General features: G+C 39.4%; 1 protein-coding gene and 1 long non-coding RNA gene across 4 annotated transcripts in view; one reads left to right on the forward strand and one right to left on the reverse strand.

Annotated features, from left to right (window-relative positions):
* The first annotated feature begins 1748 nt into the window (after positions 1-1748).
* LOC127525992 (uncharacterized) lies at positions 1749-19116 on the forward strand. The gene is made up of 3 exons (XR_007933619.1): positions 1749-1829; positions 2724-2822; positions 18961-19116. It is a non-coding gene; the product is annotated as an uncharacterized LOC127525992 (long non-coding RNA).
* The window catches only part of wdpcp (WD repeat containing planar cell polarity effector), a 424187-nt gene continuing 414566 nt past the window's right edge, over positions 11933-21553 (reverse strand). For 2 of the 3 annotated variants that reach the window (XM_051919684.1, XM_028820594.2), the window contains 3 exons: positions 14702-14802; positions 13488-13516; positions 11933-12605 (listed from right to left, as the gene is read on the reverse strand). In XM_051919684.1, coding sequence (XP_051775644.1) covers positions 12555-12605; positions 13488-13516; positions 14702-14802 — 181 coding nt within the window. In that variant the 3' untranslated portion in view covers positions 11933-12554. Of the gene's footprint in view, positions 12606-13487; positions 13517-14701; positions 14803-21553 lie in introns of those variants that run through there. The other variant, XR_007933616.1, reaches the window with a different exon arrangement.

A 21553-nucleotide genomic window follows, 5' to 3' on the forward strand; every position in this document is an offset into this window, starting at 1 on the left:
GTGTGCCTTGGAATAATTTTGGTTTTAAAAAGTTTGCCACTACAGAAGAAAAGATTGAGAAATACTGCTCTTGACAATAGCACGAGGTTAGTTTTTTTGGCAGGCTTAGTGAAATGACTCAACTTAGGCAGAAAGAAATTGAGAAATTTTCAGGGCTGAAGGAAAGAAGGGCAAAATTTAAGTTCAAGGAAATATAGGTATCCTGATCATAAAGGCAGAAAAAGATTTTGTTTGGACTTTTGCTGTGGGTGTAGTACAAGACAAGTTGTGGGGCAAGTAATGTTTTAAGATGTGGGGGGGTCTGTGGATCTTACAATGCGAGTTTGTGCGCAAGTGAGGTAAGCCTGGCAAACTTGGAATGACTCTGTGGGTGTGGTAAATGATAAATTGTGATTCAAGACTTGAGAAAAAGTGGTGATTACATAATGTGGATTTATACTGTAGAATACAGTGGAAACAGCCAAAGTTTGGGCATTCTCTTAGCAGAGGCAGATTAAGGTTTGGATTGAATTTATGCTATGGATGCATTATTGGACAGTCGGAAGTGCATGTTATTGAAAGATTACAGACAGACATGGGATACTATGGTGTGGGTTTTGGCAGAACGGGGAACTGGGCAAAATGGCAGGGGACTGGGGAATTTAAAGACAGGTGTAGTATAAAATTTGGGTGGCAGGTGGACTTGTTCCTTTCCACATCTATAGAGCAAGTTATGGGACGAATAAGGGGGCTGTTGTATGTCATGGACTTAAGTTTTTGGAGCTCAATAAAAATAGGAAAGCTGGTATGAAGTTGGGCAGCATGGTGGAACAGGTATAATCCATTTTAGCCATTTGTCCTATGGGTCTATGGGTCCAAGATTTGCACTGACAGTATAATGAGGACCACAACAGCATGTGGAATGACTAGATAGATAGATATGAAAGGCACTATATATTAAACAGATATGAAAGGCACTATATAATAGATAGATAAGATAGATGTGAAAGGCACTGTATAATAAATAAGTGCTGCTTTATTTTGTCACCCCATAAACTGCGCCACCTCCCAAATTTTTTTCACCAACCTCCACTGTTCAGACAGAGGTTAATTCATTAACTATTAAATATTTATTAGTGAGATTTCCAAAGAATCTAATTTGACAAAATGAATGAGAGAACTGTAAGTCAAACACCAGAGGGAATGTTGTGAAATTAAGTTTTGAAAATCAAAGCTAAAACTAGACTAATAGTTTCAGTAAAACATTTTGTTTGCACCATGTATTAGATAGAAATTGAACGTTACGTGGAAGGGGGCTATCAGCTCGTAACCAAAGCAACAATGACGCCTGAGCGTGACAGATGTGGCCTAATATTATACACAGCTTTAGCAGCACCTCACTAAAGTTGTATATCCTGTACTGAGATTTATAATCCAGTCTCCCAATGGCTGATTTTAATCACTTACATATGAACTGTTTATTATGTATGTATGTACAGTGACACCAAACCACACCTTCCACCTGAGATGACCTACTCCTTGGCTCTTTGCCCCACAGTCATTTGTAAAGCAGCAGAGCTGAATCATAGCTGAAGACTCTCCAACAAAGGACAGAAATCAAGACTTATGTGGTCCTCCTCTCTGTAAACTCCAAGACAACAACAAATTTTAAAAGTTCACTTTCATTAACACTGCAGGAACTGTGGAAGAGATGAAGAGGTATTTATCAATTCATGTTAATCATTTATTGGTTTTTCTTTTGGTGAATTAGATATTTCAGTAAAACCCCTACTTTACTTTCTTTTCCTTTCTCTGTTGATGGGAATCCCAACTATTACACTTATATTAAGGTAAGTGAGGCACATTCATTTTAAGAGACAATTAAATTTATTTATTTACATTTGAATTATAAAATTGGTAATTGCTTATTATATATGGACATAAAATAAGAGATAGGGTTAGGGTTAGGGTTAGGGTCTGACAAAAATGAATACAGAAGTTGCTGGCTGTTCTTTGTTCATTTAGGGGTTTTCTGGAACTTCTTGATTTTATAAGCATTTTTGCCTGGCATCAGTCAGCCACAGCTCACTCTAAAGCACATCTGTATGTCCATGGGGGCTAAACCTTTAGACTATAATGCAAGCCATTTAGCCATTTTGTCTTCAAATTAAGTAAAAACTTGTAAACGTTAAAGGTTTACCTGACACAGTTAATCAGGAGATTGTTACACAGTAACAGTTGAACAAAAGGAGGTCTTTAGGGGGCTGTTTACTAGCTTACTTAGAGTTCCAAGTTATCTTGGGAAGAACAGTTTCATGATATTCAACCTTTAAGGATGATGTTCTATGGTATGAAGAGCTGAATGCCATTGCTTTGGGTTAAAGTGAAGAACGTTGCTTGTGCTTGGACTCGCTCATCGTCTCTTCATGTAGTCATTTGTCCATGTCCATGGTGTGGTGTTGTCTTCCTCAGCTTACTTTTAGTGTTGGGCCCTTGGCTGTGTCTCCTGCCACTTTGTAGGGAAAAGCGTCACTCTTTAAGGCACAAGAGGTTTGGAAATGAAGCTTGTTCAGAGATAGTAATCCTGCCAGAGGTTTTTAGGGTGTGTTTGTGTGTGCGAGCGTGTGTGTGTGTGTGTCTGAGTGTTCTGCTGCAAAGAGAACTGGTCATCCTCTGTTCCAGAAGAGAGTGGATTGCTTCCCGCTACAAAGGCTATAGCTTGACTGCCTTCCTTTTTTTTTCAGGAAACAAGCCTATGTAATGTGCCACGGAGCATAAGCTGAACCCTAGCTGACCTGATACACAGATGGAGAGAACAATACTGTAGACACTGGTGTATAAAGGTAGAAGCCAACATTTTTCTTGGGCACATAGACGTACAAACTTTCAGATGATAACTGGTGTGCAGGATTATCCATCAAGGTTGGCAAAGTTAATTTAGTCACTAGTTGATAAAAGAGTAAAAGATGGAGCCATCTCCCTGTTCCTTGCCCTACCAGCATATGTATGAACACACATCTGGAGGCAACCATGAGTAAATTTTACATAAAACTGGGTGGGAACTTTTACATGTGACTGAGTGTCACATTTCCAATGCCTTATGAAAGTGGCACTCATAGTAGGGGCGGTGATTTTGAACTGCAAGATCAGAGGTGCTCTCATTAACTTGGTCCGACAAAAAGCAACTTTCTGATTGCGATAAACTGTCTCCAGTCAAAAAGTCTCCTAGAAAAACCCAGTTAGACATATAAATGTGTGCCTTATGTACAGATATCACACTGCACTTGTTAAAAATACAGATAACCTGATCCAAGGGAAAAAACATTCTGTAGCATCAGTTTATACATTGGCATCTGAAGACATCAGTGGATGAATAGTAAACATGAATGATATGTTGTCGCAGGTGCTGTGTGTGCTCTCTGTTAGAACATTAGAACACTCTAGACGAGAACAGGCCATTCAGCGCAACAAAGCTTGCCAGTCCTATTCGCTTATTTCTTCCAAAAAAACATCAAATCGAGTTTTGAAAGTCCCTAAAGTCTTACTGTCTACCACACTACTTGGTAGCTTATTCCAAATGTCTATCATGTGCAAAATGTACTCTTAACAAGTTTCCAACTGTGCCCCTGTGTTCTTGATGAACTCATTTTAAAATAACAGTCTTAATATACTGGACTAATTCCCTTCATAATTTTAAACACTTCAATTATGTCACCTCTTAATCTTCTTTTACTTAAACTGTAAAGGCTCAGCTCTTTTAATCTTTCCTCATAATTCAACCCCTACAGCCCTGGAATCAGCCTAGTTGCTCTTCTCTGGACATTATCTAGTGCTGCTATGTCCTGTTTGTAGCCTGGAGACCACAACTGCACACAGGACTCCAGATGAGGCCTCACCAGTGCATTATAAAGCTTGTGCAGATCCTCCTTGGACTTGTACTCCACACATCGTGCTATATAACCTAACATTCTGTTTGCCTTCTTAATGGCTTCTGAACACTGTTGGGAAGTCAATAGCTTAGAGTCATGACACCTAAATACTTCTCATAAGGTGTACTCTCAATTCTCTGACTGCCCATTGTGTATTCAAACCTAACATTTTAACTTCCTACAGTACGTGAAATACTTTACATTTACTGACATTAAATTTCATCTGCCACAAATCTGCCCGAGCCTGTATGCTATCCAAGTCCATCTGTAATGATATAACGGATTCCAAATTACAGTATCTGCTAATCCTCCTATCTTGGTATCATCTGCAAACTTAACCAGCTTGTTACTTATATTCCTATCTAAATCATTTATATATATTAAAAATAGCAGCGGCCCTAGCGCTGACCCTGTGGAACACCACTTTTAACATTGGTCAATTCTGATGAGGTTCCTTGCACCATCACCCTCTGCTTCCTGTGTCTGACCCAATTCTGCGCCCATCTAAAAACATCACCCTGAACTCCCACTTCTTTTAGTTTGATGCCTAATCTCTCATGTGGCACCTTATCAAATACTTTCTGAAAGTCCAGATAAATAATATCATATGCTCCACTTTGATCATATCCTTTTGTTGCCTCCTCATAGAATTCCAGCATGTTAATAAAACATGACCTCCCTCTTCTGAATCCATGCTGACTGTTCAGAATAATTCCTGTCCTTGCCAGGTGTTGCTCAATCTTATCCTTCATAATTTCTTACATTAATTTTCCTGTGATGCATGTTGAGCTTATTGGCCTATAATTGCTTGGATCTGCCCTGTCTTCCTTTTTATATCTTCTTCTTCTTCTTTCGGCTGCTCCCGTTAGGGGTCGCCACAGCGGATCATCTTCTACTCCCTGCATTCTCATCATTCATCTGACCTCCCTCTCATTCACACATGTATTCTGTCTTGTTCCTACTGATCTTCATTCCTCTCCTCTCTAGAACATATCTCCACCTCTCCAGGGTCTCCTCAACCTGCTCTCTACTCTCTCTACAGATCACAATGTCATCAGCAAACATCATAGTCCATGGGGACTCCTGTCTAATCTCGTCTGTCCACCTGTCCATCACCATTGCAAATAAGAAAGTGCTCAGAACCGATCCCTGATGTAATCCCATCTCCACATTGAATGCATCCATCACTCCTACTGCAGACCTCACCACGGTCACACTTCCCTCGTACATATCCTGTACAACTCTTACATACTTCTCTGCCACTCCCGACTTCCTCATACAATACCGCAACTCCTTCTGGCCTTCTCTGTACTTCTCCATCAACACCCTTAGAGCAAACATCGCATCTGTGGTGCTCTTTCTTGGCATAAAACCATACTGCTGCTCACTAGTCATCACCTCCCTTCTTAACATAGCTTCCACTACCCTTTCCCATAACTTCATAGATAGATAGATAGATAGATAGATAGATAGATACTTTATTAATCCCAATGGGAAATTCACAGTTGTGGCTCATCAATTTTATCCTCCAGTAGTTACTACAGTCCTGTACATCCCCTTTATTCTTAAATATCGGCACCAGTACACTTCTTCTCCACTCCTCAGGCATCCTCTCACTTTCCAAGATTCCATTAAACAATCTGGTTAAAAACTAAACTGCCATCTCTCCTAAACACCTCAATGCTTCCACAGGTATGTCTTCTGGACCAACGGCTTTTCCATTCATCAACCTCTTCTTAGCTGTCCTTACTTCCTCCTTGCTAACCCATTGCACTTCCTGATTCACTATCTCCACATCATCCAACCTCTTCTCTCTCTCATTCTCTTCATTCATAAGCCTCTCAAAGTACTCTATCCATCTGTTCAACACACTCTCCTCGCTTGCGAGTACGTTTCCATCTTTATCCTTTATTACCCAAACCTGCTGCACATCTTTCCCAGCTAAGGTTCCTCTGTCTAGCCAATCAGTACAGATCCTTTTCTCCCTCCTTAGCATCCAACCTCTCATACATCTCATCATATGCCTTTTCTTTAGCCTTCGCCACTTCTCTCTTCACTTTGTGCCTTATCTCCTTGTACTCTTGTCTACTTTCTGCATCTCTCTGACTATCCCACTTCTTCTTTGCCATCCTCTTCCTCTGTATACTCTCCTGTGCTTCCCCATTCCACCACCAGGTTTCCTTTTCCTCCTTCCTCTGTCCAGATGTCACGCCAAGCACCCTTCTTTCTGTCACCCTTACTACATCTGCTGTAGTTTCCCAACTGTCTGGGCGGAGTGGTGGCTCTGAGGCTAAGGATCTGTGCTGGTATCCCGAAGGTTGCTGGTTCGAATCCCCGTCAGTGCCAAAAGAGATCCTACTCTGCTGGGCCCTTGAGCAAGGCCCTTAACCTGTAATTGCTCCAGGGGGCGCTGTACAATGGCTGACCCTGCGCTCTGACCCCAAGGGGTATGTGAAAAAAAAAAACTAACAAGCACTGTTGTAAGTCGCTCTGGATAAGAGCGTCTGCTAAATGATGTAAATGTAATTCTTCACTACCACCCAGTGCCCGTCTCACCTTCTCCCTAAACTCAACCTTGCAGTCTTCCTTTTTCAAATTCCACCATTTGATCTTTGGCTCTGCCCTCACTCTCTTCCTCTTCTTGATCTCCAACGTCATCCTACAGACCACCGTCCTATGCTGCTTAACTACACTTTCCCCTGCCACCACTTTGCAGTCTTCAATCTCCTTCAGATTGATACTTCTGCATAGGATGTAATCTACCTGTGTGCATCTTCCTCCACTCTTGTACATCACCCTATGTTCCTCCCTCTTCTTAAAATACATATTCACCACAGCCATGTCCATCCCTTTGGCAAAATCAACTATCCTCTGACCTTCTCCATTCCTCTCCTTGACACCATACCTAACCATCACCTCCTCGTCTCCTCTGTTCCCTTCACCAACATGTCCATTGAAATCTGCTTCAATCACCACTTTCTGTCCCTTGGATACACTTATCATCACTTCATCCAACTCACTCCAAAAATCTTTTCTCATCCATTGCACACCCAACTTGTGGGGCATATGCACTAACAACATTCATCACCACACCTCCTATTTCCAGCTGCATAATCTTTATTGTGTCTGACACTCTTTTCATCTCCAAAACATTCTTGACATACTGTTCCTTCAGAATAGCCTCTACTCCATTTCTCCTCCTATCCACACCATGATAGAACAATTTGAATCCACCTTCGATTCACCTGGCCTTACTCCCCTTCCATTTAGTCTCTTGCTTGCACAATATATCAACCTTCCTTCTCTCCATCATAACTGCTAACTCTCTCTCCTTACAAATCATACTGCCAGCATTCAAAGTTCCTACCCTCAGTTCCACTCTCTTTACCTTCCTCCTCTCCTCCTGCCTCCGGCCATGTCTCCCCACTCTTCTTCTACTTCTTCTTCGGCCAACAGTAGGCCAATTTCTGCCAGCACCCTGTTGACTAACAGTACTGGTGGTGGTCGTTGTTAACCCGGGGCTCGACCGATCCGGTATGGAAATTTGTATTGTTGTCTGCATATTGATTTGGAAAAATTTTACACTGGATGCCCTTCCTGATGTAACCCTCCCCATTTATCTGGGCTTGGGACCAGCACCCTGTCTTCCTTTTTATATAATGGGATGATATTTGCCATTTTCTAGTCCTTTAGAATCTCTCCAGTGCATAGCGACTTCCTAAAAATATGTGTCAAGGGTTTATAAATGTACTCACAAGCTTCCTTAAGAACTCGAGGGTAAATATTATCTGGTCCTGGTGATTTGTTTGATTTCAGCCTATTTAATCTGAGCAGCACTTCTGCCTCTATAATTTCCAAATACCTCAGTATCTCCTTAGTAGCCGTGTTTACCTCTGGGAGGTTTTCCACTTGCTCATTTGTGAAGACCTAATAAACATGAATGTTAAGGGCATGCGCTATTTCATTGCCTGTATCTTTTAATTCCCCTTTACTATTTCTGATGCACTTCACCTCCTCCTTGACTGTTCTTTTATTACTAAAATACTGAAAGACTCACTTAGGGTTTTGTTTTGCCTTATCTGCCATGTTCCTCTCCAACTGTCTTTTGCCTCCCTGATATCCTTCCTAATGGTTGCTATCATGTTATCATACACTGTACGATTCACTTTGCAGTTATTAGTCTTATAAGCCTTATAAAGTAGTGTTTTCCTTTGCAGCTTCTTTTTTAAATCTTTATTAATTCACTGTAGAGTTTTTAAAAATTTCCTATTAATTCCAATTTTAGGTATGTATCCATCCTGCATTACATCTAGAACATTTTTAAACCTGTTCCACTGCTCCTCGACTGTCTCCACACTTAAAAGCTTATCCCAGTGTATCCTCCTTAGACTTTGTCACATCAGCTCAAAACTTGCCCTACAAAAGTTCAACAGAGCAATTTTAGTCTTTGCATCTGCACTCTTACAAAATACTGAGAATTGTATTATATTATGGTCACTTGACCCTAGTGATTCAATTATCTCTACACTCTCAATTCTTTCCTGATTATTACAAAATACTAAATCCAGACAGGCATCACCCCATGTTGGTGCTTTAACATGCTGTCACTGATTACTTCTAAAAACTCCTGCTCTTGTGCTCCTCCATCTGCAAGGTTATTCCAGTTAATATTTGGATAATTAAAATCCCCCATGACTATAATATCTCCCTGTAAACTTGCCTTTTTGATATTACTAAAAATATTTCTGATGAAATTACTGTCTGAATTGGGTGGTCTATAACACACTCCTAAAATAAGACCTCTTTCCCTAATATTTTCCAGGCAAAGCCACATGTCCTCACTACGATGGGGCTCATCGTCCAACTGAAGCGGACTTAAATTTAAATTCTGTTTGACATAAGCAGCAACCCCACCTCCTTTTCTGTTCTGTGTATCCTTCATAAAAATGTGTATCCCTCTATGTTACACTCATCCCCATCTTTGTTATTTAGCCAGGTTTCCATTATTGCTATAACATCATAATTATGCTCTGCTACATACAACTCCAACTCACTTACCTTATTTTTGATACTTCTAGCATTAAGGCAAGCTATTTTTAATTTGTTACTCCTTTTACATTTAAATGTTGGCTCAGAATTTGTTGTTCAGCTTTATGACAATAGTTTAGGAGGTGATGTAAGATTACAAGAATTGGCAGCCATGTTCATGAAAATATAAACTGCAAAATATACATTTAAAGTAAACAGTGTGTCACACCACATCAAAAGGACAGCCGTTAAGAGAGCTAATAATGAAGAACCATGGGAAATGCAGATTTCACACTCAAAACACCCAAATTAACAAATCCGCCTAATGACACTAGTAGATACACAGATGGGGCTGCATAGCATCCACATTCTGATTGCATGTTTAAACAGATATTTAAAGAAATTTTAACATTATTGTCTATTAAGAAATACAAACATGCCACGACAGTGTTTTAACACGCAGTATATCTATAGACCACAATGCTTATCTACACCCTGTTGTTATGCCATATAGGGATGAATTACTTAAAATGACAAGACAGATTTCATAGCAGACAGAGGCACTTTTCAAATGTGTGGAGCCCAGTAGCTATGTGTGTGTGTGTGTGTCATTCTGTCTCCACTGTCGCAGCACTCATTACAACATGTAAATTAATTATTCCGCATCAGTTACCTTGTGCTACTGAACTCCTGAATGAATAACAGCAATTTTAGCTTTTTATCTTCTGTCAGAATCGAGTCTTTTCTTCAGTATCTTTTGCACTCTGTGAAACTCTGACGGTGGTTTAAAATGCACGGACAGGAGATATTAGGGGCAGGTATTTTAGGTAGAAGCCGTGTGGGTGTAGCCTTTGCAACTCAGGATTTCCCCGCTTTCACTACACACTTTTTAATGGGTTGTCCCCAAACACAGTCTCGTTTGAGAATCATGTCTGGCCCCGCGAGACTAGCAAATGGGTGGTGTTATCAGATATGTTCTGGTAATGTTACAGACCCTGCAAACCAAGAGGTTTATTCTCTCAGCTCTGCAGAGAAGGTCATGCGTTGTTTTGCTAAAACAAATTTTTATATGAGTCTGCAGATGATTTGAAAGCCTCATATATTATACCAAAGAAAAAGAGGGCACTTGTCCTGCACCTCCTGCTGTTAGCAGCTACAGATCAATTATTTACGATGACAGTGAATGACAACAATGTATTGACTATTTAGCTAGTTAACTAAACTTTAAAATACAACAAAGAATAGCATTGACATAACAGCTATTAACAGCTCCTTCACTTTTTAAAAATAAAATTAATAAGTAGTTATCCACTTATTCATTTACCTACTGAACCTGCTTACTCCATTTAGAGTGATGGGGCAGAAGCCTATTCCAATAGCATCAGATACAAAACAAGAACCAATTGTCGATGGGATAGCAGGCCATAATGGAGTACACTTATGTACACAGTTACACATACTAAGCCAATAAAGAGTTGGACGCACATTTCTGAGCTAAGCACATGCAGATGCAGACCCTCCATAGTCCAGAAAGACGAAGTCAGTATAATGCAGTAGTTACAAAAATTGTTAGGAGATCTAAAAGGCTGTATCCATCTCTAGCTGAGATACTGTGAACTGTTAAGAGTCATTTAAACATGTTAAACATCTTTTTTTATATAGTAATAAGATCACATTGTGCAGTTTGATCTGACAACCAGGATTAAAAATAGTAAATCTGACATATCTATATTTTGATTAAATGTTCATAAAACAATTGTTAAACTCACCAAGAGATGCTATGAGAGACAAACAAAATAAGGAATGTACAAAAAGAAAGTGTTGTTATTTTGTCACTGGCAAGTATGAAACTCCAGGAAAAATTTGGAGTACCTTAGTGCTGATGTCAAATTAAGCAAAAACAAAATTATGATTAGCTGGACATTTCAGGAAAAAAATTAATAATCAAGGGCCAGGTAATTAACACTCCAATGTTTTTGATCCATCTTGGCCCGGCACATCATGCAAGTGGATTTTGTGCTATAGTCCAAGGCCTGTCTTGGACAATTGTTGGCTTCCTGCAGTTTTCATAAGAAAACATTAAAGAAAACAAATGAATGCTGTTGCTTTTACTCAATTTTTTTTCTGTACAAGTAACTAAAATGATACTGTCATTTTCTCTGAATTTACTGGTTAAAAAGAAAAAAAAATGTCACAGTTCAAAATCCACAATCTGAGCATACATGTGGTAATTTAGAGTATCCTCCAAATACACATATAATAAGAGCAGCTTATAAGATGGCAGTGGACCACTCATATATGCAATTTGCTAGTTTAAGAAACTTGACAGCAGTGATGAACATATCAGTAGGGAATTAAAAAAAAAATAAAGAAAAAAGGTCCATCAGGAAAAGCTTGATCTATAATCTATATCTACCTTTTCCTGAGAAGAACTCCAAGAATGACATAAAGATTTTAATAATAAGAAGCGGATTGTAGAAACAGAGCTTCCCTGATCTTATGTACATTTCAGGCATCTCTTGTATATTTTTATACGAAAATCCTCTTAGAATGCAAAGTAAATAGATTACGATATAGTAAAGGATTATGGATCACTGGCTGCTGTCAGATTAATCCTCAATACAGACCATCAACAGCTCTGACAGGAGTATGGCACCATTTCAGAAACACATTTTGGTTGTTATGGTTTTTTTTAAGACCCATGTAGATATTCATAAATGCCCTTATCACAGAATATTGCAATACAGGTTGTTGCTAATACACATTTTTATTCAGCTTCAAAAAACGCTTGGTTTTGGTGGCCAGTAAGTTTAACCCGCCTTTATGTTTGCTTCCTTTCATATCATTTAATTTTTTTCACTCACTCATGTTTGTATGTATGAACCTGTCCTATCAGAAAAACGACTCCCCCTCCTCATCCAATTAGCATGCAGCGGATGTTGTTTTCATTGAGCCATTGAAGCTCATCAAAAGCAATATTTATAAAGAGTAAAATGGGAATTCTTATAATGCTTTATTAAATGTAAAAAAACATTTTTAATAAAAAAAAATACATTACTCTTCTATTCAAAATCAACATGAAGCAAAATATCCAATGCAGTAACTCCTGAATGAAGAATAAGAAGCACATACACAAGCACATGTCACTCATCCATCCATCTGCAATCCTGCTTAATCCAGTTTCTGGTAGTGGAAGCCGGAGCCTATCTTGACAGCATCTGGACAAACCAGGAATCAACCCTGGATGGGGCACCGGGCTATTGAAGAGCACCCCAATGAATATATGATACAGGGCCAATCTTTTGGGACTTGGGGATGAAAATTGGAATATCTGGAGCAAAATTCATATTGGCACGGGAAGGACATGCAGAATGGGCCAGGATTCAAATCCTGTGGCCTGCTGCTGCCCAGATTAATATGAAACTACGTACAGAGCTTTGAGTTAGGAGTGCTGTGGTACTTTGCTGTACTCTTTACTGTTTGTATATATTGTATTTCATTAAAAAATAGTGTTGGCTTTTTTGTCAAAAAATGGAAGACCAACCTAAAGTACAATAAAGTTTGAAGGTTTCCAAAAGACATCAGAATCATCAAAATGAAAACTTGAGGAATGCAGGACTAGACTAAGCCAAAGTGGATTACTTTAAGTGATCCCATCTCTTCAGTTTCCTGAAAGAAATAAACAAGAACATTACAAAGCAAACCAAAAAAAAAAGGTTCAAACACACTGATTGGTGCTTAGCACAGACAATCCGATTTTTTTCTGCTCTGCTCCTTGTAAGGCGGCAATGTGTGCTACTTTACTGACCTTGCAAAATTAAAAAAAAAAGAAAAAAAATACAGAAAAAACCTGAAGCCAGAGAAGGGATTAATGCTGGAGGTTGCTATGCAGGCCTAACGCACAAAGCACTGCCAATCCTGACTTGAAAAACACCCCACCCCTGCCATTCTCTTTGCTTTTTTCCTCAGCAAAGGGAGACACTTGGGACAAACTGAAGAATTGTGAGAAATAAGCACAGAGATTAATGTTGCAAATGTGATCAAAAATGGATTAGAACCCTGCGCCTTGCAGAAAAAGAAGAAGAAAATACCTCTCGCCTGAAATGAGCGAGCTACTCAAAAGAACAACATAGCACTGGAAAAACAATCAATTGAGTCTGAGTGGGCCTCTTAAACTATTCTATATCTACATTTAAAGAAATGTGTACTATTAAAAAAATTAAATGAAAACACGGACACCGAAATATCTTCTTCTGTATAATGCTTTCTTCCATACAGTACACCACTTGCATAAATGATCTTAGCTATGCGTAAGACCGGGAGGAAGACAGGCAGGCTGCATCTGATCTTGTCTTCATTTAGACACTTCTCTAGGTAAACTGGCGTTTCGCCTGATAGTCTGTCCCATTTCCATAAAACATACCCATTATGGTCCTCACTTGCAAGGCGGGCAGAGCAAAGTCAGATAATACTGAGTTACACCTCTCCATTTCATTGACATGAATTTATTCATATTTATATTTATGAGAGAATTTTATAAAGCAGCTTTACCTGTTCTATATTATCAGCAAGGTCATTTCCTGCAAAGAAAAGGCAAATTTTAGTACATTACATTTTAGGATTGTTATAGTGCTCCAGTTCATGTCAGAGTCATGCAGACCAAAGCCTGTCCCAGCAGCAAGGCAGGAACCAACTCTGGATGGGCTGCCATTTCATTTCTGGGCAAACTCACCCACAGAGGCATTATTCGTTTTTCATTGTGGGCTAATTCAGAGTCACTAATCAAGCTAACGAGCTCATCGTGGGGTTTGGGATTAAAACGGGAGAAAACTCCTGCAGATAAGAGTAGAACGTACAAAACGCATTATTTATAACACCCAGGCTGTAATTCAAGGCCAGGATTCCGGATCTATGAAGCATTGCTAACCACAATATTTTCTGAATTAAACAGAATGTGAAGAAGCAAATAAATAATTTTAAATGTAAACAGAGTAACTCACACCAAGACACAGGAATGGAGAGTTAAGAAAAAAAATAAAAATGTATAAAAAATAGGGGCCCAATAAAAATCCAGAGAGTTCAATACTCCTCTTCAGGACTGGCAGGCGTATGAACCTGTGCTAGAGACAAAGAGCCATATGCTGGATGAGTCAGCTTTTGTCGGACAGCACCCTGAACCCTGTCAGGTGACACTGGGTGGCTCAGAGCCGCCTGCCTGTAAGGCAGGTGCGGGAGGAGGCGTCACCGAATAACACAATTGTTACTTTAGCTACCATTCAGCTTATTCAGAATTGTTTAGAAAATGACAGGCAGCAAACAAAGTAAGAAACACGTTTTATCATGGTGGAGGAATGGGCACTTAGAGAATTGCAACAGTGTAAATGTTGTTTGAAGTGCATAACATTTAGTTAGGATATAACTTTTAAAGATACAAGTTATATTATTTTCATTTAGGTACCAGCATAAGGCTGCATTACTATAAATCACAGGGAATGCATCTGTTTAAAATAAAGATTGACTATATGCACTGCATTTTTCTTCAACAGTTTACATTTAGAAAACATGAGTATTCATCTTTATTCATCTGTGTTAATCGTAACCTCTGCAACGAGCACACAGCAGCCCATATTGAGCGCACAAAGGCCTGCAAACGGCATTAGGCTGAGTTCATTGCACCGCTGACCCGTTCACGCCCTCAGGCTATGAGACGCCTCCCGTTTGTAATGCGCCCAGCAGCTCGCTCAAATAACTGCCTGCTTTTTTACCTGCTTGGGTCCAGGACCAGGGGTCATGCATCAGAGCAGCTGTGTAGGCATCACTTCCAAGTTCACTCGCCGTCTCAGCTGTCAATCTGCGGCTGGGAGGCCTGGCAAATCAGAGGGGAGGAAAACAGACGGCGGCATCACACACTTGCCAGACATTTTGTTTGTTTACATGTTTGAAGAGCTTGACTAGATAATTCAGAAGCTTTGAACTGAAGCATTCTTTTTCAAACATGATGGCATTATTGCCTTTCTGGAGGACACAGGAGACATACTGCTCTAAACCATGAATGATTTTACAGCCTGTCTTCTATTTTTCAAACTGTTGTTTACAAAAATGTAGTCTTTCATATGATCAAGGGTTTTGTCACATGCCTCAAATTGATGGTGAACTCGGCTGTGATCCTGATACATCCGACTGAGATGTTTTGTTTTAATTCAAGATTCATATGGATGCAGGCTGAAAGAACACCAGGTTTACTGTGGCACTCAGTAAGAAATGAAACCGAGATTTTGACATGTATATGATCAAAGGACTCAGGCACAGCTAGTTTGTCAACCTAATACAGAGGAGCAACAAGCAGAAATTCTTCTTCGTCAAGTCTGTACAGACTTAGTGAACATAAGGCCTACAACAGGGCAGATATGTAGCCATTCATTAACTCAAAAACAAATGATTTGTCTTTAGAAATTTCCAGGGACATTTGTAGAAAGGTTGCATATACTTTTGGCTCCATTTACCTATTTGTTTATCCATTTAACTCTTTTCTTTATAAAATAGAAGGACATTATAAACACAGGTATAATACCATACAATACCATTTTCTAGGCCTGCTTACTACTGAACAGGGTTGTGGGGGGCACAGGTACAATATGCATGTTAAATTATATATACAATTAATTGACATTCACATGGCTTAAAACAACTCACGTTTGGAAAGTGTATCTATAATGTAAAATGAGGAAAGATAACAAATGAAACATAGAGTGAACATAGGGGTGAACATAGAGAGCAAATAAAGAAAAAAAAAAGAATAAACAATTAAACCTGTACCCTCTCCTGACCTAACAAACATGTTTCAAACCCTTGTGTATCAGGTAAGTGGTGTGCCCACCCCCAAGTGTCACAAGCACCCCCAAACTCACGCCAACATGTTTTCCCTCTCTTTTTCTCGTTTCATTTTGGTCAAACCACCTCTGTGCAGTCATGCCTTTGCCCCAGCTAACTCCCTGACACCAAGCCCATAGTGGCTTTATAAACCTTTCCTGGGTACTTTGCTTCAAACCTTCCGGGGTCGGTTGCCTCCAGTGACTTTTGGTCTCTCCACACCCTGAGTTGTCAGACGGCAATGTCCCCAACACAATCCTCTTGCTAAATCATTACTTGAAGAGGAAACCTAGCCTTCTTCCCACAACTGTGTGCTGATGCTTTGAGTTCACACTGCATAAAAATAATTTTTAAAATATAATTACATATCCATCCATCTTTTTGTTCTATCTACTTATTTATCCATATTCAGAGTTGTGGCAGGTGTGGCCTATCCCAGGAATGGTACCAGCTTTGGACAGGGCATTAGTCCATCAGAGGGCACATTCACACCCACATCCATGCTCTCTCATTACGGGCCTTCAGCTAGCATAAGGATATGGACAAAATACCTGGAAAAAAGCCCCCACAAACACAAGGAGAACATGCAGACTTCATACAGATTGGGCTAACATTCAAACTCATGGCTTTATAGATAGATAGATAGATAGATAGATAGATAGATAGATAGATAGATAGATACTTTATAGCTGTGTTACGAGAGTGCTAACATTTATAATACTGATTATAATAGATCTGATTATAATAGTTATTATTATTATTGGTAAAACAATGTGTTCAGAAATGAAGTGTAGTAAGAAGAGACTGATCCAGTTTACCAAACCCATAGCTGGATATGTTGTAAAGAAAACTACAACAGATTAAAAATGGTAAGTAAAAAAAAATCCTAACAAACACTTGAAATAGTGTGCATGGTGTATGGTGGAAAGCGTATAGTCCTGCCGCTGTCTTCCTTTTTCAGACTGCCATTGCACTTATTATCTGAACTCAGATCATCGACTAACTGCTGCTTAGCATATGCTGTGTCACCTTACGGATGTTAAATCTGTAATTTCCTGCTAACAAGTACATTAAAAGAAATAGGAATTCCTGGCAAATAAAACATAAATGACCAAAAGGCAGAGTAGTCTGTTTATGATGCTGAGTGCTTTAATACTGAAACCCTTGGGAATGTCTGCTTAGTCCTGACTTTAAGAGGGTGCCTTAGAACACACTTCAATGCAAAATCCAAAAAAAACCTGCAAGTATGCAGCCCTCTGTGTCACATACATATAAGATGACTGTGCTGGTTTAATAAATAAAAATGTCACTCGATTCCCACCACAGTGTAAAAGGAAAACGCAAAGCATTAGTAAAAATGTTGGGATTCTTCCCAGATTTGTGTCTTTTTTTGCTCCCTGTACAGTACGGCTTTACACATGCTGCTGTGAATCCATGGAGCAATTGTACCCCTCATCGGCTTTTCCTGAGCCAAAATAAAGCTGGAATAAAGCTGCTACTCCATCACACTAAGCCTTATTGGCTCAACATAAGAAACAATGAAACTTCATCTGAGACCAGATTAGGTTGGTTAAAAAAATGAGGGATTGTTTTTCTTTCAGATGCCATTATCTTTCCTATAGCATCTTGATCAGCTTTCTTACATACTGTCACTAATTCTGTGAAGACCTGTAAACTGCTTTTTTGGCTGCCAAATTGCCGTAACCCTCTTATTTTATGTTCTAAAAGAGCTTAAACCTGTCCATCCTCTTTGGATGTGCCTTTTTAAATTGGCCGATACTGGGAGGATTTCAGATATATCTAAAGGCTTAGAAGAAGATGTAGCAGCTACTGAGCCTCCAGTTGTATAGTCAACAACCATGAAAAGCCTATAAGGATAAAAAGAACGAGACCATTTTTATCTAATACATACAAATCCACCTAAATGCTCAACGTATTAGGGACAAACTATACACTCCCCATTTTTTTTCGCACTGAGACAGCTAAGGCCTTCTGCACATGTGGCTTAAACGTTTTCATAAAGGCCTCTTGATGATTTCATAAAAGAGACAGTGTGCTTCGCTACTCCCATAAGCCCGTCAGCATAACACCAAGTCAAACATTTATTTTGTGAGCCTTGTACCAACTGAAGCTCCTGCATAATTTATATCCGACTGTGCGTGGCTATCAGTTACAGTGCCTGTTTTGTGAAACCTGTATCTTTGTTTTCTTCTGTATGCTTAAAAAATGAGAAAGTTCTTTCCAGTAGGTACTGAGAACAAACAGGATAATCAGATCAGGACTACTGTAGGCATTTCTCACGATGCGTCTCACATTATCCAATTTGTTAAGAAAACGATTTTCTAGCAGTATGACAGAAAGGAATCCAGGGTGAGCAAGTCAGAAATAAAACCACGTGGCTTTGTAAGTAGTTCAGATCATTCTTGGCCTTGCATATTAAAATGGACCAACCATGGAAGGTTTTTAAATAATGCTTCTTGTATCATCACTTGTTAAATGGATTTATTATTTAAAAATATTTCACATCCAGATATTAGAGATTAAAACAAATTGCAACTGAAAATGAATTTAAATGTTGAAGGGACACCTGTATGATCCAAACAAGCAATTTATTCTTTTATAATACAGTTAAAACTGCCATTTCTAGAATTGTGCAAAAACAAAACACCACCATATGCCTTTACTAAAACTCCTTTCTCCTCTCTCTATTTCGCATACTACTGACCAGTGATAAAAAAAAGGTGCCCCAAGTCGCCAGTCTTGTAAGTTTGCAGATCAGAAAGGTTTACTATTATTGCTTTGGACTGTTATCAGTCAGTGTGGTACACTTTCAAAAAACGCTAAAGGCATTGTAGTAATGGAAGAACTGTGTAGGCAAGAGTGTTCCAGAGTTAGCTAATGTACTTTAATGCAACGGATTTATGAAATGCTTCACTTATTAAATGGCAGTTGTCATCAAGGGGGAAAAGAGATGCGGCATTAGCTGTAATTAATATTATTAATCTAGGCTCATTGGTATCTCTTTCTGCCCCCTCCCAAACCTATACACACATGCACATGGGAGACAATTGACAGGTTCAAATGGTGTTATTTCTCAGTCGGACCAAGGGTTGGCGTTGTCATCTGATACTTTCTCCTTTTGTCCCTCCTGCAGACCAGCCGAAGAACATGCTTCCCAATAACGTCACCATCCGACCACCCACTGATGACGTCATATCTATTCCAGAACCCACCTACAGAAGACATAATTTCCTGTTTCGGCTGCCCTGATCCATCCTCTTCCTGTTTCAGCCATATATTTAATCCAGTCTCACCCTGTTACCTCAGTTCTGTTTTGAAGTTCTGATTTACATTTTTTCACGGGGTGGCCATCCCCAAACCTTTTCACTCCTTCTGCCTTTTTCTTTTTACAATTATATATATATATTTATATATATATATATCAATAAAATTCTAAGGGTTGTCCATCTGTCATGCAGAAAGTTATGAACCACTGGGACTTGAACCTTGATCTTCATCTTTATTGAGAGTTTATAACATTATACATAACATGACCCAATAATTGGAGGTGCAGGCTACTTCTACCGCATAATTGAGCTTCAGGTCCTTTTAACAGCAAGTGCCACTGTGGCCACGCACCCTGGGTGACACGATAACAACAGCTATGTGGGCACACGGCATTACTGACAGGAAAAGAACCATAGAGAGCTCTGCTCACAGTGACGCACATTGCATAGGTCGAATGATCACTTCCACCACAAATGCAACTCAAACACTCTGAGCACAACAGAATGTCATGCACAACTAAAGACTTGAGAGGTGCGGGCTTCCTCCGCCATGTTACTGGGTTTGGGTCCTTCTCACATGTGGCATGGCTGTCAGGAAAACAACAGAGGTGACATCTGACGGCAGTGAAGCACATTGTGTAGGCTGACTATTCTATTCTAAGTTCTGTGTTTTGTGAGAAGGACATGAGCCACCTTTCTATGATGGTCAGTGGTTTGAGAGTTTGCTAGTTGCATTTATTACTGGTTTCTGTCCTGGTCCATTCCTTGTCAATGTGGAGTTTGCAGTTTCTTCCAGCGTCTTCATGTTTTTTTTACCATAGATATTCTGCTTTTCTTTTTACATCCCAAACACATGTATCTCTGGGTGACAGATCACTTTAATCTCATCCAGTATGAAAAATAAGGCAGTGTCCCACCAAGGGTTAGTTCTGACTTTGCCCTCAGTGCTTCCAGGACAGGTCCTGCTTACTCTCAACACTAAAACTGTGTTCAGTAACTGGATGGCTACTTTAATACAAAATTGGATTCTGTTGTCTGTATTGGAATAAGCTTTTCAGAAAATGGTTGGATGAGATAAATGCAGGCTGCCAATAGCACATATCATATGCGCGTAATAAGAGAGCAGCATAATATATTGTGTTCTCTTTGACCATAAAAACACCTGTCACCATAAGGAGTGTTTTGAACATTTCTATAAATACTCTAAAATGTCCAATTTGGAATAGCTGTTCAATGCTAAGTATGCATTAGCTAATTCATGCATTTAAGAGTTTATCAACTATTATATCTGAAAAGTGTGATTCATGAAATGAGGCATAAAGTTTGTGAAAAGTTGCTTTATAAATCATTTTGGCTGTGCCCTGTAAATATTTAAATAGGATTTGTTTAAATTTAAAGACAAACAAGCTCAAAGAAATACCTGTGGGAGGTTCAGCCCAGTTGGGGGGCAGAAGAGAGCTTTATCATGCCATTCATGAACTCCTGCTATGTATTATAGACAGACCTCTGCAGGGCTCCAGGATTGGTGGGAGCTTCAATTCAGCATCCCTGGTTTAAACAGAGACCAGGAACTGGCCCAGATGTAATTCCAGTGGGACTAGAAGTGACTAACCAAAGGTCATCTTTTAAAACTGCTGCAATTACCCCAATACTGAAAAAACTTGGCACCGATCCGACTAATTTCAGTAATTTTCATCCTATTTCTAATCTACCCTTCATTTCCAAAATTCTTGAAAAAATAGTGTCTATTCAACTTCATTCTCATTTATCTCAAAATAATCTGTATGAACAGTTTCAGTCTGGTTTTCGTCCCCTCCACAGTACAGAAACGGCACTTATAAAAATTACTAATGACCTCCTTATGGCAGCTGATTCTGGTTTAATTCCTATTCTCATCCTCCTTGATCTGAGTGCAGCCTTTGACACTATTTGTCACACTACTCTTCTCAATAGATTATCTTCGATTGGCATTACCCACACTCCACTAGATTGGTTCAGATCCTACCTCTCAGGCCGCACTCAGTTTGTTCAGCTTAAAACTTTCACATCCCGATCCACCGCTGTCACTTCAGGTGGGCTCTGTCCTGGGGCCCCTCCTTTTCATTATTTACCTCCTTCCCTTTGGTAATATCTTTCGTAAATATAACATTAGCTTCCACTGTTATGCTGATGACACCCAGCTCTATCTCACTAGCAAACCTACTGCTTCCTTTACAACCTCCTCACTTATTGATTACATAGCAGAACTCAAATACTGTTTTTCTTCAAATTTTCTTAAATTAAATAGAGACAAAACTAAGGTTCTCCTCATTGGTACAAAATCAACATTATCCAAAACTGATCATTTTTCATTTGTTATTGATAATTCCTCTGTCTCCCCTTCCCCACAGGTTAAGAGTCTGGGTGTCATCCTTGACAGTACTTTATCCTTTCAGTCCCACATCAATAACATCTCCCGGT

This window comes from Erpetoichthys calabaricus, chromosome 15 (assembly GCF_900747795.2).
Source record: "Erpetoichthys calabaricus chromosome 15, fErpCal1.3, whole genome shotgun sequence".
In the NCBI taxonomy this organism is placed as follows: domain Eukaryota; kingdom Metazoa; phylum Chordata; class Cladistia; order Polypteriformes; family Polypteridae; genus Erpetoichthys; species Erpetoichthys calabaricus.